At 52.6% G+C, this 18051-nt stretch overlaps 2 protein-coding genes across 2 annotated transcripts; both read left to right on the plus strand.

Moving 5' to 3' along the window:
• Window positions 1–1390: 1390 nt before the first annotated feature.
• On the plus strand, window positions 1391–11645 carry LOC144739753 (COX assembly mitochondrial protein 2 homolog). Its single transcript, XM_078622655.1, has 4 exons — window positions 1391–1499; window positions 4637–5469; window positions 7587–7658; window positions 11269–11645. Exons 2-4 carry the CDS (start codon window positions 5389–5391, stop codon window positions 11338–11340), a joined length of 225 nt encoding a protein of 74 aa, XP_078478781.1. The 5' UTR covers window positions 1391–1499; window positions 4637–5388; the 3' UTR covers window positions 11341–11645.
• A 91-nt stretch (window positions 11646–11736) lies between these two features.
• LOC144739752 (uncharacterized) lies at window positions 11737–17145 on the plus strand. The gene has a single exon (XM_078622653.1). It carries the CDS (start codon window positions 12138–12140, stop codon window positions 14346–14348), a length of 2211 nt encoding a protein of 736 aa, XP_078478779.1. The 5' UTR covers window positions 11737–12137; the 3' UTR covers window positions 14349–17145.
• The last annotated feature ends 906 nt before the right edge of the window (window positions 17146–18051 follow it).

Consider the following 18051-nt stretch of genomic DNA (forward strand, 5'->3'; position numbering starts at 1 on the left):
ACCCCCTCACTCACTCACCCCTCACTCACTCACCCCTCACTCACTCACTCACCCCTCAGTCACCCTTCACTCGCTCACCCCTCACTCACCCCCTCACTCACCCCCCTCACTCACCCCCTCACTCACCCCTCACTCACTCACTCACCCCTCACTCACTCACCCCCCTCACTCACCCCCTCACTCACTCACTCACTCACCCCTCACTACTCACTCACCCCTCGCTCACTCACCCCTCACTCACCCCTCCCTCACTGACGGCGCCCTCTGGTGGAGGAGGCCTGTGGTGGAGGAGGTCTCTAGCGCCCTCTGGTGGAGGAGGCCTCTAGCGCCCTCTGGTGGAGGAGGCCTGTGGTGGAGGAGGCTTGTAGCGCCCTCTGGTGGAGGAGGCCTGTGGTGGAGGAGGTCTCTAGCGCCTTCTGGTGGAGGAGCTCTCTGGTGGAGGTCTCTAGCGCCCTCTGGTGGAGGAGGCCTGTGGTGGAGGAGGTCTCTAGCGCCCTCTGGTGGAGGAGCTCTCTGGTGGAGGTCTCTAGTGCCCTCTGGTGGAGGAGGCCTGTGGTGGAGGAGGTCTCTAGCGCCTTCTGATGGAGGAGCTCTCTGGTGGAGGTCTCTAGCGCCCTCTGGTGGAGCTCTCTGGTGGAGGTCTCTAGTGCCCGCTGGTGGAGGAGGCCTGTGGTGGAGGAGGTCTCTAGCGCCCTCTGGTGGAGGAGCTCTCTGGTGGAGGTCTCTAGCGTCCTCTGGTGGAGGAGCTCTCTGGTGGAGGAGGTCTCTAGCGCCCTCTGGTGGAGGAGGCCTGTGGTGGAGGTCTCTAGCGCCCTCTGGTGGAGGAGGCCTGTGGTGGAGGTCTCTAGCGCCCTCTGGTGGAGGAGACCTGTGGTGGAGGAGGTCTCTATCGCCCTCTGGTGGAGGAGCTCTCTGGTGGAGGTCTCTAGCGCCCTCTGGTGGAGGAGACCTGTGGTGGAGGAGGTTTCTAGCGCCCTCTGGTGGAGGAGGCCTGTGGTGGAGGAGGTCTCTATCGCCCTCTGGTGGAGGAGCTCTCTGGTGGAGGTCTCTAGCGCCCTCTGGTGGAGGAGGCCTGTGGTGGAGGAGGTCTCTAGCGCCCTCTGGTGGAGGAGCTCTCTGGTGGAGGTCTCTAGCGCCCTCTGGTGGAGGAGGCCTGTGGTGGAGGAGGTCTCCAGCGCCCTCTGGTGGAGGAGGCCTGTGGTGAAGGAGGTCTCTAGCGCCCTCTGGTGGAGGAGCCCTGTGGTGGAGGAGGTCTCTATCGCCCTCTGGTGGAGGAGCTCTCTGGTGGAGGTCTCTAGCGCCCTCTGGTGGAGGAGGCCTGTGGTGGAGGAGGTCTCCAGCGCCCTCTGGTGGAGGAGGCCTGTGGTGAAGGAGGTCTCTAGCGCCCTCTGGTGGAGGAGCTCTCTGGTGGAGGGGAGCGGTGTGCTCGCTTCGCACTGTACACGAGGTAGCCCCGCACTGTACACGGGGCCTGAGGCCGCAGTGAAGGTGACGTTGAGGTGAGTGGTGGTGGTGAGTTGGTGGTGATGGTGAGTTGGTGGTGGTGAGTGGTGGTGAGTTGTGGTGAGTTGTGGTGAGTGGTGGTGAGTGGTGGTGGTGAGTTGGTGGTGGTGGTGAGTTGGTGGTGGTGGTGAGTTGGTGGTGGTGAGTTGGTGGTGGTGGTGAGTTGGTGGTGGTGAGTTGTGGTGAGTGAGTGAGTGGTGGTGAGTGGGTGGTCGGTGAGTGTGGTGGTGAGTGGTGGTGGTGAGTGGTGAGTGAGTGGTGGTGAGTGAGTGAGTGGTGAGTTGTGGTGAGTGGTGGTGAGTGGTGAGTGGGTGGTCGGTGAGTGTGGTGGTGAGTGGTGGTGGTGAGTGGTGAGTGAGTGGTGGTGAGTGAGTGAGTGTGAGTGGTGGTGAGTGGTGGTGAGTGGTGAGTGGGTGGTCGGTGAGTGTGGTGGTGAGTGGTGGTGGTGAGTGGTGAGTGAGTGGTGGTGAGTGAGTGAGTGGTGGTGGTGGTGAGTGTGAGTGGTGAGTGAGTGGTGGGTGAGCGATGGAAGAGGTTGGTGAGTGAGTGGTGAGTGAGTGGTGAGTGAGTTGTGGTGAGTGAGTGGTGAGTGAGTTGTGGTGAGTGGTGGTGGAGGTGAGTGAGCGGTGGTGGTGAGTGTGGTGAGTGGTGGTGAGTGTGTGTGTCAGTGTGTGTGTCTGTGTGTGTCTCTGTGTGTGTCTGTGTGTGTATTTGTGTGTGTGTCTGTGTGTGTGTCTCTGTGTGTGTCTGTGTGTATCTCTGTGTGTCTCTGTGTGTGTGTCTGTGTGTGTCTGTGTGTCTGTGTATGTATGTGTCTCTGTGTGTGTCTGTGTGTCTCTGTGTGTGTGTGTACGTGTGTCTGTGTGTCTCTGTGTGTGTGTCCGTGTGTCTCTCTGTGTCTCTGTGTGTCCGTGTGTCTCTGTGTGTGTGTCTCTGTGTGTGTCTCTGTGTGTCTGTGTGTGTGTGTATGTGTGTGTGTCTGTGTATGTGTGAGTGTGTCTGTGTGTCTCTGTGTGTGTGTCCGTGTGTGTGTCTATGTGTGTCTCTGTGTGTCTGTGTGTGTGTCTCTGTGTGTGTGCCCGTGTGTGTGTATGTGTGTGTCTGTGTGTGTCTGTGTGTGTCTGTGTGTGTCTGTGTATGTATGTGTCTCTGTGTGTGTCTGTGTGTCTGTGTGTGTGTACGTGTGTCTGTGTGTCTCTGTGTGTGTCCGTGTGTCTCTCTGTGTCTCTGTGTGTCCGTGTGTCTCTGTGTGTGTCTCTGTGTGTGTCTCTGTGTGTGTCTCTGTGTGTGTCTCTGTGTGTCTGTGTGTGTCTGTGTATGTGTGTGTGTCTGTGTATGTGTGAGTGTGTACGTGTGAGTGTGTACGTGTGAGTGTGTACGTGTGAGTGTGTACGTGTGAGTGTGTACGTGTGAGTGTGTGTAAATGTGTGTGTGTAAATGTGTGTGTGTGCAAATGTGTGTGTGTGTATGTGTGTGTATGTGTGAGTGTATGTGTGAGTGTGTGTATGTGTGAGTAAGTGAGTGTGTGTATGTGTGAGTGTGTGTATGTGTAAGTAAGTGAGTGTGTGTATGTGTGAGTGTGTGTATGTGTATATGTGAACGTGTGTGTGTATGCTAGTGTGTAAGTGTGTGTATGTGAGTGTGTGTATGTATGTATGTGTGAGTGTGTGTATGTGTTTGAGTGTGTGTATGCTAGTGTGTAAGTGTGTGTATGTGAGTGTGTGTATGTATGTATGTGTGAGTGTGTGTGTATGTGTATGTGAGTGAGTGTGTGTATGTGTGTAAGTGTGTGTATGTGTGAATGTGTGAGTGAGTGTATGTGTGTATGTGTGTGTATGTATATGTGTAAGTGAGTGTGTGAGTGTGTGTGTATGTGAGTGAGTGTGTGTGTAAGTGAGTGTGTAAGTGTGTGTATGTGTGAATGTGTGAGTGTGTGTGTGAGTGATGGTGTGTATGTGTAAGTAAGTGAGTGTGTGTATGTGTGTAAGTGTGTGTATGTGAGTGAGTGTGTGTATGCGAGTGTGTAAGTGTGTGTATGTGTGAATGTGTGAGTGAGTGTATGTGTGTATGTGTGTGTATGTATATGTGTAAGTGAGTGTGTGAGTGTGTGTGTGTGTAAGTGTGTGTATGTGTGAATGTGTGAATGTGTGAGTGAGTGTGTGAGTGAGTGTGTGTGTGTGAGTGATGGTCTGTATGTGTAAGTGAGTGTGTGAGTGTGTGTGTATGTGAGTGAGTGTGTGTAAGTGAGTGTGTAAGTGTGTGTATGTGTGAATGTGTGAGTGTGTGTGTGTGAGTGATGGTGTGTATGTGTAAGTGTGTGTGAGTAAGTGAGTGTGTGAGTGTGTGTGTATGTGAGTAAGTGAGTGTGTAAGTGTGTGTATGTGTGAATGTGTGAATGTGTGAGTGAGTGTGTGAGTGAGTGTGTGTGTAAGTGTAAGTGAGTGAGTGTATGTGTAAGTGTGTATGTGTGTATGTGTGTGTATGTATATGTGTAAGTGAGTGTGTGAGTGTGTGTGTATGTGAGTGAGTGTGTGTGTAAGTGTGTGTATGTGTGTGTATGTGTGAATGTGTGAGTGAGTGTGTGAGTGAGTGTGTGTGTAAGTGTAAGTGAGTGAGTGTGTGTGTAAGTGTGTATGTGTGTATGTGTGTGTATGTATATGTGTAAGTGAGTGTGTGAGTGTGTGTGTATGTGAGTGAGTGTGTGTGTAAGTGAGTGTGTAAGTGTGTGTATGTGTAAGTGTGTGTGAGTAAGTGAGTGTGTAAGTGTGTGTGTATGTATGAGTAAGTGAGTGTGTGTGTGTGTATGTATATGAGTAAGTGAGTGTGTAAGTGTGTATATGAGTAAGTGAGTGTGTAAGTGTGTGTGTGTATGTGTGAGTAAGTGAGTGTGTGTGTGTGAGTGATGGTGTGTATGTGTAAGTGTGTATGTGTGTGTATGTGTGAATGTGTGAATGTGTGAGTGAGTGTGTGAGTGTGTGTGTATGTGAATGTGTGAATGTGTGAGTGAGTGTGTGAGTGTGTGTGTATGTGTAAGTGTGTATGTGTGAGTGAGTGTGTGAGTGAGTGTGTGTGTGAGTGTAAGTGAGTGTGTGTATGTGTAAGTGTGTGTGTGTGTGATGTACTGTCTGTGTAGGATCTCTTCCCACTGAAATTCCCCCATAGCTTCGTCGCCCGGCCCACAACCACCACCACCACCTCCTCACCACCACCACCTCACCACCACCACCACCACCTCACCACCACCACCACCACCACCTCACCACCACCTCACCACCACCACCACCACCACCTCCTCACCACCACCACCACCACCTCACCACCACCTCCTCACCACCTCCTCACCACCACCACCACCACCTCCTCACCACCACCACCACCACCACCTCACCACCACCACCACCACCTCACCACCACCTCCTCACCACCACCTCACCACCACCACCTCACCACCTCCTCACCAACACCACCTCACCACCACCACCTCCTCACCACCACCACCACCTCACAACCACCTCCTCACCACCTCCTCACCACCACCACCACCACCACCTCCTCACCACCACCACCACCACCACCTCACCACCACCACCACCTCACCACCACCTGCTCACCACCTCCTCACCACCACCACCACCACCACCTCCTCACCACCACCACCACCACCACCTCCTCACCACCACCACCTCCTCACCACCTCCTCACCACCACCACCTCACCACCACCTCACCACCTCCTCACCACCTCCTCACCACCTCCTCACCACCACCACCTCACCACCACCACCTCCTCACCACCTCCTCACCACCACCACCTCACCACCACCACCACCTCACCACCACCTCACCACCTCCTCACCACCTCCTCACCTCCGCCGCCTGCTCTACGATGCACTCGGACCTGTCTCCTCACCTCCACACGGACACCTGCAACGCCATCATAGCGCAGCTCAAGGCCTGCCATCAGCAGGTGACACGCAACATCCATCTCGCTTGTCTCTCTCTACACTACACTATACACTACTATACACTACACTATACACTACACTATACACTACACTATACACTACACTATACACTACTCTATACACTACACTATACACTACACTATACACTACACTATACACTACACTATACACTACTACTATACACTATACACTACACTATACACTACACTATACACTACACTATACACTACACTATACACTACTCTATACACTACACTATACACTACACTATACACTACACTATACACTATACACTACACTATACACTACACTATACACTACACTTCTATACACTATACACTACTATACACTACACTACTATACACTACACTATACACTACACTATACACTACACACTACACTATACACTACACTATACACTACACTATACACTACACTATACACTACACTTCTATACACTATACACTACTATACACTATACACTACACTATACACTACACTACTATACACTACACTATACACTACTATACACTATACACTACACTATACACTACACTATACACTACTATACACTACACACTACACTATACACTACACTATACACTACTATACACTACACTATACACTACACTACTATACACTACACTACACACTACAATACTATACACTACTATACACTACTATACACTACACTACTATACACTACACTATACACTACACTACTATACACGACTATACACTACACTATATACTACACTATACACTACACTACACACTACACTACACACTACACTACTATACACTACACTATACACTACACTACTATACACTACACTATACACTACACTACTATACACTACTATACACTACACTATATACTACACTATACACTACACTACACACTACACTACACACTACACTACTATACACTACACTATACACTACTACACACTACACTACACACTATACACTACACTACTATACACTACACTACTATACACTACACTATATACTACACTATACACTACACTATACACTACTACACACTACACTACACACTATACACTACACTACTATACACTACACTACTACACACTACACTATACACTACACTACTATACACTACACAATACACTACTATACACTATACACTACACTACACTATACACTACACTACTATACTATGGTATTGGTGGGTGGTGTGGGTGGGGTGGGTGGGTGGTGTGTGTGGGGTGGTGTGGGTGATGTGTGGTGTGTGTGTGGTGTGTGTGGTGTGTGTGGTGTGTGTGGTGTGTGTGGTGTGTGTGGTGTGTGTGTGGTGTGTGGTGTGTGTGGTGTGTGTGTGGTGTGTGTGTGGTGTGTGTGTGTGGTGTGTGTGGTGTGTGTGTGGTGTGTGTGTGGTGTGTGTGGTGTGTGTGGTGTGTGTGGTGTGTGTGTGTGGTGTGTGTGGTGTGTGTGTGTGGTGTGTGTGGTGTGTGTGTGTGGTGTGTGTGGTGTGTGTGTGTGGTGTGTGTGTGGTGTGTGTGGTGTGTGTGTGGTGTGTGTGGTGTATGTGTGGTGTATGTGTGTGGTGTGTGTGTGGTGTGTATGTGTGTGGTGTGTGGTGTGGTGTGTGTGTGGTGTGTATGTGTGTGGTGTGTGGTGTGTGTGTGGTGTGTGTGGTGTGGTGTGTGTGTGGTGTGTGTGGTGTGTGTGTGGTGTGTGTGGTGTGTGTGTGGTGTGTGTGTGTGGTGTGTGTGGTGTGTGTGTGTGTGGTGTGTGTGGTGTGTGTGTGTGTGGTGTGTGTGGTGTGTGTGTGTGTGGTGTGTGTGTGTGGTGTGTGTGTGTGTGGTGTGTGTGTGTGGTGTGTGTGTGGTGTGTGTGGTGTGTGTGTGGTGTGTGTGTGTGTGGTGTGTGTGGTGTGTGTGTGGTGTGTGTGTGGTGTGTGTGTGTGTGGTGTGTGTGTGGTGTGTGTGGTGTGTGTGTGGTGTGTGTGGTGTGTGTGTGGTGTGTGTGTGTGGTGTGTGTGGTGTGTGTGTGTGTGGTGTGTGTGGTGTGTGTGTGTGTGGTGTGTGTGTGTGTGGTGTGTGTGGTGTGTGTGGGGTGGGACTGACCTTGTGCCCTGCGTCTCTTTGCCCAGTACCCGTGGCTCAAGTTCACTGGCCAGTGCAACGCCATCGACCGGGAGATGCGCGTCTGCCTCAAGGGGGAGGTGAGGACGCTCGGCCGCACGCTCGCTCGCTCGCTCACTCACTCACCCACTCGCTCGCTCACTCGCTCACTCGCTCACTCGCTCGCTCACTCACCCACTCGTTTACCCGCTCGCTCGCCAACTCGCTCACCCACTCGCTCACTCATCCACTCGCTCACTCATCCACTCGCTCGCTCGCTCATCCACCCACTCGCTCGCTCATCCACCCACTCGCTCACTCGCTCACTCATTCACCCACTCGCTCACTCATCCACCCACTCGCTCGCTCGCTCACTCACCCACTCGTTCACTCACTCGTTCGCTCACTCATTCACCCACTCGCTCACTCATCCACCCACTCGCTCGCTCGCTCACTCAGCCACTCGTTCACCCACTCGTTCGCTCACTCATTCACCCACTCGCTCGCTCATCCACCCACTCGCTCGCTCATCCACCCACTCGCTCACTCGCTCACTCATTCCCCCACTCGTTCACCCACTCACTCGCTCACTCATTCACCCACTCGCTCACTCATCCACCCACTCGCTCGCTCGCTCACTCAGCCACTCGTTCACCCACTCGTTCGCTCACTCATTCACCCACTCGCTCACCCACCCACTCACTCGCTCGCTCATCCACCCACTCGCTCACTCGCTCACTCATTCCCCCACTCGTTCACCCACCCACTCACTCGCTCACTCATTCACCCACTTGCTCACTCATCCACCCACTCGCTCGCTCATCCACCCACTCGCTCACTCGCTCACTCATTCCCCCACTCGTTCACCCACCCACTCACTCGCTCACTCATCCACCCACTCGCTCACTCGCTCACTCATTCCCCCACTCGTTCACCCACCCACTCACTCGCTCGCTCATCCACCCACTCGCTCACTCGCTCACTCATTCCCCCACTCGTTCACCCACCCACTCACTCGCTCACTCATTTACCCACTCGCTCACTCATCCACCCACTCGCTCGCTCATCCACCCACTCGCTCACTCGCTCACTCATTCCCCCACTCGTTCACCCACCCACTCACTCGCTCACTCATCCACTCACTCGCTCGCTCATCCACCCACTCGCTCACTCGCTCACTCATTCCCCCACTCGTTCACCCACCCACTCACTCGCTCACTCATTCACCCACTCGCTCGCTCATCCACCCACTCGCTCACTCGCTCACTCATTCCCCAACTCATCTTCTTGGTTCTTTCGGTAAAGTCACGTAGATGGGAAGTTCGCCCACTCGCTCGCTCGCCAACTCTCCCGCTCGCTCGCCAACTCTCCCGCTCGCTCGCTCACTCTCCCGCTCGCTCGCTCACCCACTTGTGGTGTGGTGTGTGTATGTGTAATGTGTGGTGTGTGTGTAATGTGTAGTGTAATGTGTAGTGTGTATGTGTAGTGTGTAATGTGTGGTGTGTGTGGTGTGTGTGTAATGTGTATGTGTAGTATGTAATGTGTGGTGTGTGTAGTGTGTAATGTAATGTGTGTAGTGTAGTGTGTGTGTAATGTGTGGTGTGTGTGTAATGTGTGTAATGTGTGGTGTGTGTAGTGTAGTGTGTGTGTAATGTGTGGTGTGTGTGTAATGTGTGTAATGTGTGGTGTGTGTAGTGTAGTGTGTGTGTAATGTGTGTAATGTGTGTAGTGTGGTGTGTGTGTAGTGTAGTGTGGTGTGTGTAGTGTGTGTAATGTGTGTAGTGTGTGTAGTGTAGTGTGTGTGTAATGTGTGTAATGTGTGTAGTGTAGTGTGTGTGTAATGTGTGTAATGTGTGTAGTGTGGTGTGTGTGTAATGTGTGTAATGTGTGTAGTGTAGTGTGTGTGTAATGTGTGTAATGTGTGTAGTGTAGTGTGTGTGTAATGTGTGTAATGTGTGTAGTGTGGTGTGTGTAGTGTGTGTAATGTGTGTAATGTGTGTAGTGTAGTGTGTGTGTAATGTGTGTAATGTGTGTAGTGTGGTGTGTGTAGTGTAGTGTGTGTGTAATGTGTGTAGTGTAGTGTGTGTGTAATGTGTGTAATGTGTGTAGTGTGTGTAGTGTGTGTGTAATGTGTGTAATGTGTGTAGTGTGGTGTGTGTAGTGTAGTGTGTGTGTAATGTGTGTAGTGTAGTGTGTGTGTAATGTGTGTAATGTGTGTAGTGTGTGTAGTGTGGTGTGTGTAGTGTAGTGTGTGTGTAATGTGTGTAGTGTAGTGTGTGTGTAATGTGTGTAATGTGTGTAGTGTGTGTAGTGTGTGTGTAATGTGTGTAATGTGTGTAGTGTGTAATGTGTGTAATGTGTGTAGTGTGTGTAATGTGTGTAGTGTGGTGTGTGTGTAATGTGTGTAATGTGTGTAATGTGTGTAGTGTGTAATGTGTGTAATGTGTGTAGTGTGGTGTGTGTAGTGTAGTGTGTGTGTAATGTGTGTAGTGTAGTGTGTGTGTAATGTGTGTGTGGTGTGTGGTGTGTGTGTAATGTGTGTAATGTGTGTAATGTGTGTAGTGTGTGTAGTGTAATGTGTGTAGTGTAGTGTGTGTGTAATGTGTGTAGTGTAGTGTGTGTGTAATGTGTGTGTGGTGTGTGGTGTGTGTAGTGTGTGTGTAATGTGTGTGTGTAATGTGTGTAATGTGTGTAATGTGTGTAATGTGTGTGTGTAATGTGTGTAGTGTAGTGTGTGTGTAATGTGTGTAGTGTAGTGTGTGTGTAATGTGTGTGTGGTGTGTGGTGTGTGTGTAATGTGTGTAATGTGTGTAGTGTGTGTAGTGTAATGTGTGTGTAATGTGTAATGTGTGTAATGTGTGTAATGTGTGTAGTGTGTGTAGTGTGTGTAGTGTAATGTGTGTAGTGTAGTGTGTGTGTAGTGTGTAATGTGTGTAATGTGTGTAATGTGTGTAATGTGTGTAATGTGTGTAGTGTGTGTAGTGTGTGTAGTGTAATGTGTGTAATGTGTGTAGTGTGTGTAGTGTAATGTGTGTAGTGTAGTGTGTGTGTAATGTGTAATGTGTGTAATGTGTGTAATGTGTGTAATGTGTGTAGTGTGTAATGTGTGTAATGTGTGTAGTGTAGTGTGTGTAGTGTAGTGTGTGTGTAATGTGTAATGTGTGTAATGTGTGTAATGTGTGTAATGTAGTGTGTGTGTGGTGTGTGGTGTGTGTGTAATGTGTGTAGTGTGGTGTGTGTAGTGTAGTGTGTGTGTAATGTGTGTAATGTGTGTGGTGTGTGTGTAATGTGTGTGGTGTGTAGTGTGGTGTGTGTAATGTGTAATGTGTGGTGTGTGGTGTGTGGTGTGTGGTGTGGTGTGTAGTGTGTGGTGTGTGGTGTGGTGTGTGTGGTGTGTAGTGTGGTGTGTGTGTAATGTGTAATGTGTGGTGTGTGGTGTGGTGTGTAGTGTGTGGTGTGTGGTGTGGTGTGTGTGGTGTGTAGTGTGTGGTGTGGTGTGTGTGGTGTGTGTGTAATGTGTAATGTGTGGTGTGTGGTGTGGTGTGTGTGGTGTGTGTGTAATGTGTGGTGTGTGGTGTGGTGTGTGTGGTGTGTGTGTAATGTGTGGTGTGTGGTGTGTGGTGTGGTGTGTGTGGTGTGTGTGTAATGTGTAATGTGTGGTGTGGTGTGTGTGGTGTGTGTGTAATGTGTGGTGTGTGGTGTGATCCCCAGTACGAAGCGAATCGCTGGAAGAACCGTCAGCACGCCCAGGAGCGGCAGCGCCGGCAGGCGTCCAGACCGTGATGGTGTCCGCCATCCCTGTGGGTCTGTCTGAGTAGAAGCCTCGGTCCCTCTCATCTCACTCTCTCTCTCATCTCTCACATCTCTCACATCTCCCCCTCTCTCCTCTCCACCCCTCTCTCCTCTCCACCCCTCTCTCCTCTCCACCCCTCTCTCCTCTCCACCCCTCTCTCACATCTCCCCCTCTCTCCTCTCCACCCCTCTCTCCTCTCCACCCCTCTCTCCTCTCCACCCCTCTCCTGTCTCCCCTCTCTCTCGCGCGACGACGGACGTACGGATGGAAGCGAATAAAATCCGTTGCACCCGAACGAGCCCCCGGAGAAGCCGCTCAGCTGACGTCCGTCGGTGCGGCTCGCCCCCCTGCCCCCGCGCACACACGTGGTGACGCACACACGTGGTGACGCACACACACACGTGGTGACGCACACGCGGTGACACACGCGGTGACACACACACACACACGCAGTGACACACTCGGTGACACACACGCGGTGACACACGCGGTGACACACACACACACACGCAGTGACACACGCGGTGACATACACACACACACACGCAGTGACGCACTCGGTGACACACACGCGGTGACACACGCGGTGACACACACGCAGTGACACACACACGCGGTGACGCACACACGCACACGGTGACGCACACACACACACGGTGACACACACACACACGTGCGCCGTGACCCACAACCCCTCCGCTCCGCTACGTCCTCGGTCGACACCCCTTGCCGGGCTGGGCGGCAAACCTCCGCTCAGTCGCCGTTCTTCTCGCCGGGCTAAACAGTCATGAGCGCCGGCACCACCGCCGTCTCCGTCAGCGGCGGCAGCAGCGCCCGCCGCCGCCGCCGCTCCATCTCGTTGGACGTGAAGCTGGAGGTGCTCCGTCGCTACGAGCGTGGCGAGCGCGCCGCCGACATCCGCCGGGCCCTTGGCCTCACCGGCTCCACGCTGAGCACCATCCGCGCCAACGGCGAGCGCATCCGCGCCAGCTGCCGCAGCGTGGACCCCTCGAGCGCCGCACGCACGAGCCGCACGCGCGCCGCCGCCATGGAGACGATGGAGCGCCTGCTGCGGGCGTGGATCGACGGCGAGCGCCGCCGAGGGGTGGGCCTCAGCCTGCTGGCCGTCCAGGACAAGGCGCGGGGGCTGTACGCGGAGGTGCGGGGCCCGGAGGGGGGCGACGGTGGCGGCAAGGCCTTCGCCGCGAGCCACGGGTGGTTCGAACGCTTCAAGCGACGCAGCAGCCTCGGCAGCATCGGGGCGGCGGCCGCCGACGACGCCGGCGCCGACGCCGGCCCGCCGCAAGACGCGGCGGCCTCCGCCGAACGCTTTGCCCGGCTCTTCGCCGAGACGGTGGAGGCGGGCGGCTACTCGCCCAAGCAGGTGCTCAACGTGGACGAGACCAGCCTGCTGTGGAGGCGGGCGGGGGCGGGGGCGGGGGCTGCCCGCGGGGCGTCCCGCGGGTCGGCCGCCCCTCCCCCCAGGGACCGCTGCACCCTGCTCCTGGGCGGCAACGCGGCGGGCGACCTGAAGCTGCGGCCGCTGGTGGTCTACCACTCGGAGACGCCGCGGGCCCTCCGGGGCCGCCCCAAGGGCGAGCTGCCCGTGGTGTGGCGCTCGGACGCCCGGGGCTGGATCACGGGGGCAATCTTCCTCGAGTGGTTCGCGGGGCCGCTGCACGACGAGCTGCGGGACTACTGCGCCCGCCAGGGCCTCCCGTTCCGCGCCCTGCTGGTGGTGGACGGCGCAGCCGCGCACCCGGCGGGCGTCGCGGCCCTATCGGAGGACGTGCGCGTCGTCTTCCTGCCGCCCGACGCCGCCTCGCTCGTGCAGCCCATGCGCCGGGGGGCCATCGCCGCCTTCAAGGAGCGCTACCTGCGGCGGGACGCCCCCGCCGTCTCCGCCGGAGGAGGGGGGGCGGCCGCCGCTAGAGGGGCGGCAGTTGGAGGAGGGACAGCTGCTGCTGGAGTGGGGGCAGTCACCCGAGAAGGAGCAGTTGCCGGAGGAGGGGAACTCGCCGGAGGGGGGGCGGCCGTCTCTGCCGCTAGAAGGGGGGCGGCCGCCGCTAGAGGGGCGGCAGTTGGAGGAGGGACAGCTGCCGCTGGAGTGGGGGCAGTCACCCGAGAAGGAGCAGTCGCCGGATTGGGGGCAGTTGCCGGATTGGGAGCAGTTACCGGATTGGGGGCAGTTGCCGGATTGGGGGCAGTCACCGGAGGAGGGGCACTCGCCAGAAGGGGGGCGGCCGTCGGATTGAGGGCGTCAGTTGGAAGAGGGGCGGCCACCGCAGGAGACGAGGGGGAGGGCTGCCCTCCCGCGGTGGCGTCCACGGCTACCGCCACCGCCACCGCCGACGATGAGGAGGAGCCGGTGCCGGAGCCGGTGCCAGAGCCGGAGCCGGAGCCGGTGGAGCCGGAGCCGGCGTGGCGAAGCTTCAGCGTCGGCGATGCCGTCGACGCCATCGCCGAGGCGTGGGCCGGCGTGCCGCCCGCGTGCATGAACGCCGCCTGGCGCGCGCTGTGGCCGGCGTGCGTCCGCGACGCGCCCGCCCCGGACAACGACGACGACGACGATGAGGACGACGAGGAGGAGGACGAGGAGGTGGAGGAGGAGGTGGAGGAGGAGGTGGAGGAGGAGGCGTTGATGCGGCTGGACGAACGACCGCCGGCGGCGGAGGAGGGCGGCGGGGAGCGGGAGGCCGCGCCGAGCGCCCGCCGGCTGGCTCAGGCCTTGGCCCACGTGCGCCGGGCGGCGGCCATCTTCGGCGAGGGCGACGCCGACCGTCGGCGCAGCGCCCGCGTGGCGAGGCTCCTCAACGGCGCCGTCGGCTGCTACCGCGACATCTATGGCCGCAGGATGAGGCGGGCCAAGCGGCTCTGGGTGGAGGCCGCCGGGGGGCGGACGGGCGGCGGGAAGGCCGAGGCTTCTTCGGTCTCCGCCGAGGGGCGGGCGGGCGCCCCCCCCCCCGCCGCCTCCACCGTCGTCGTAGTAGTCAGCTGACGCCGTTTCTTGATGAATCCGTTTCTTGATGAATCTTTGACACCGTTTTTTGATTAATCCGTTTCTTGATGAATCTTCGACGCCGTTTCTTGATGAATCCGTTTCTTGATGAGTCTTTGACGCCGTTTCTTGATTAATCCGTTTCTTGATGAATCTTCGACGCCGTTTCTTGATGAATCCGTTTCTTGATGAGTCTTCGACGCCGTTTCTTGATGAATCCGTTTCTTGATGAGTCTTTGACGCCGTTTCTTGATTAATCCGTTTCTTGATGAATCTTCGTTTCTTGATGAATCTTTGACGCCGTTTCTTGATGAATCCGTTTCTTGATGAATCTTTGACGCCGTTTCTTGATGAATCTTCGTTTCTTGATGAATCTTTGACACCGTTTCTTGATGAATCTTCGTTTCTTGATGAATCTTTGACGCCGTTTCTTGATGAATCCGTTTCTTGATAAATCTCCGACACCGTTTCTTGATGAATCTTCGTTTCTTGATTAATCTTTGATGCCGTTTCTTGATGAATCCGTTTCTTGATAAATCTCCGACACCGTTTCTTGATGAATCCGTTTCTTGATTAATCTTTGATGCCGTTTCTTGATGAATCTTCGTTTCCTGATGAGTCTTTGATGCCGTTTCTTGATGAATCTTCGTTTCTTGATGAATCTTTGACGCCGTTTCTTGATTAATCCGTTTCTTGATTAATCTTTGATGCCGTTTCTTGATGAATCTTCGTTTCTTGATGAATCTTTGACGCCGTTTCTTGATGAATCCGTTTCTTGATTAATCTTTGATGCCGTTTCTTGATGAATCTTCGTTTCTTGATGAATCTTCGACGCGGTTTCTTGATGAATCCGTTTCTTGATGAATCTCCGTTTCTTGATTAATCTTTGATGCCGTTTCTTGATGAATCTTCGTTTCTTGATGAATCTTTGACGCCGTTTCTTGATGAATCTTCGTTTCTTGATGAATCTTTGACACCGTTTCTTGATGAATCTTCGTTTCTTGATGAATCTTTGACGCCGTTTCTTGATGAATCCGTTTCTTGATAAATCTCCGACACCGTTTCTTGATGAATCTTCGTTTCTTGATTAATCTTTGATGCCGTTTCTTGATGAATCCGTTTCTTGATAAATCTCCGACACCGTTTCTTGATGAATCCGTTTCTTGATTAATCTTTGATGCCGTTTCTTGATGAATCTTCGTTTCCTGATGAGTCTTTGATGCCGTTTCTTGATGAATCTTCGTTTCTTGATGAATCTTTGACGCCGTTTCTTGATTAATCCGTTTCTTGATTAATCTTTGATGCCGTTTCTTGATGAATCTTCGTTTCTTGATGAATCTTTGACGCCGTTTCTTGATGAATCCGTTTCTTGATTAATCTTTGATGCCGTTTCTTGATGAATCTTCGTTTCTTGATGAATCTTCGACGCGGTTTCTTGATGAATCCGTTTCTTGATGAATCTCCGTTTCTTGATTAATCTTTGATGCCGTTTCTTGATGAATCTTCGTTTCTTGATGAATCTTTGACGCCGTTTCTTGATGAATCCGTTTCTTGATGAGTCTTTGATGCCGTTTCTTGATGAATCTTCGTTTCTTGATGAATCTTTGACGCCGTTTCTTGATGAATCCGTTTCTTGATGAGTCTTTGACGCCGTTTCTTGATGAATCCGTTTCTTGATGAGTCTTTGACGCCGTTTCTTGATGAATCCGTTTCTTGATGAATCTTCGACGCCGTTTCTTGATGAATCCGTTTCTTGATGAGTCTTTGACGCCGTTTCTTGATGAATCCGTTTCTTGATGAATCTTCGTTTCTTGATGAATCTTTGACGCCGTTTCTTGATGAATCCGTTTCTTGATGAATCTTTGACGCCGTTTCTTGATGAATCTTCGTTTCTTGATGAATCTTTGACACCGTTTCTTGATGAATCTTCGTTTCTTGATGAATCTTTGACGCCGTTTCTTGATGAATCCGTTTCTTGATAAATCTCCGACACCGTTTCTTGATGAATCTTCGTTTCTTGATGAATCTTTGACGCCGTTTCTTGATGAATCCGTTTCCTGATGAGTCTTTGATGCCGTTTCTTGATGAATCTTCGTTTCTTGATGAATCTTTGACGCCGTTTCTTGATTAATCCGTTTCTTGATTAATCTTTGATGCCGTTTCTTGATGAATCTTCGTTTCTTGATGAATCTTTGACGCCGTTTCTTGATGAATCCGTTTCTTGATGAGTCTTTGATGCCGTTTCTTGATGAATCTTCGTTTCTTGATGAATCTTTGACGCCGTTTCTTGATGAATCCGTTTCTTGATGAGTCTTTGATGCCGTTTCTTGATGAATCTTCGTTTCTTGATGAATCTTTGACGCCGTTTCTTGATTAATCCGTTTCTTGATTAATCTTTGATGCCGTTTCTTGATGAATCTTCGTTTCTTGATGAATCTTCGACGCGGTTTCTTGATGAATCCGTTTCTTGATTAATCTTTGACGCCGTTTCTTGATGAATCTTCGACGCGGTTTCTTGATGAATCCGTTTCTTGATTAATCTTTGATGCCGTTTCTTGATGAATCTTCGACGCCGTTTCTTGACGAGTCTTTGACGCCGTTTCTTGATGAATCTTTGACGCGCGCACCCCAGAAGCTCCCAGCCCCTGGTGTCTCCCAGCCCCTGGTGTCTCCCAGCCCCTGGTATCTCCCAGCCCCTGGTATCTCCCAGCCCCCGGTTCCTTGCCAGTAACCACCACAACCACCACCACTGTCTGCATGAATAAATTTACGTAATAAAAAAAATCTCCCAAACTCATTTTTATTTGACCAGGCAATGCCTACTGAGCTGTATACACACACACACCTCGCTTTGGGAGCAGCGATTTGGGCGATCGCAAGTGAACTTCCTCTTCTGGTCTGCAGGAGGTCGTGGGTTCGATCCCGACCCTGACGACGCCTGGAGTCTGTGTCTCTCTCTCTCATCATCATCACGGTGGCTAGGAGATGTTGACTACCTCGCCTGGTACGCAGGAGGTCGTGGGTTCGACCCCGACCCTGACGACGCTTGCTGCTGTAGATTTGGAGTCTGTGTCTCTCTCTCATCATCACGGTGGCTAGGAGATGTTAACTACCTCGCCTGGTATGAAGGAGGTCGTGGGTTCGATTCCGACCCTGACGACGCCTGCTGCTGTATATTTGGAGTCTGTGTCTCTCTCTCTCATCATCATCACGGTGGCTAGGAGATGTTAACTACCTCGCCTGGTACGCAGGAGGTCGTGGGTTCGATTCCGACCCTGACGACGCCTGCTGCTGTATATTTGGAGTCTGCGTCTCATCATCACAGTGGCTAGATGTTGACTACCTCGCCTGGTACACAGGAGGTCGTGGGTTCGATCCCGACCCTGACGATGCCTGCTGCTGTAGATTTGGAGTCTGTGTCTCTCTCTCATCATCATCACGGTAGCTAGAGATGTAGACTACCTCTCCTGGTCTGCAGGAGGTCGTGGGTTCGATCCCGACCCTGACGACGCCTGCTGCTGTAGATTTGAGTTTGCGATCGGAAGGGCGTTCGTAAGGTGTGGGTGGTGAAAAACTCCTCGGGGGTTTAGTCCCCTGTTCTGCAATGCGACAAACGAACCAAGAAGATGGAACAATTGTTACGTTCACTAAATCAAGTTATAATAAAACAATTCCAATAAGTAAATGGGACTTTTCAAAATCG

This window comes from Lampetra planeri, unplaced genomic scaffold (genome assembly GCF_965212315.1).
Source record: "Lampetra planeri unplaced genomic scaffold, kcLamPlan1.2.h2 scaffold_1687, whole genome shotgun sequence".
Lineage (NCBI taxonomy): Eukaryota > Metazoa > Chordata > Hyperoartia > Petromyzontiformes > Petromyzontidae > Lampetra > Lampetra planeri.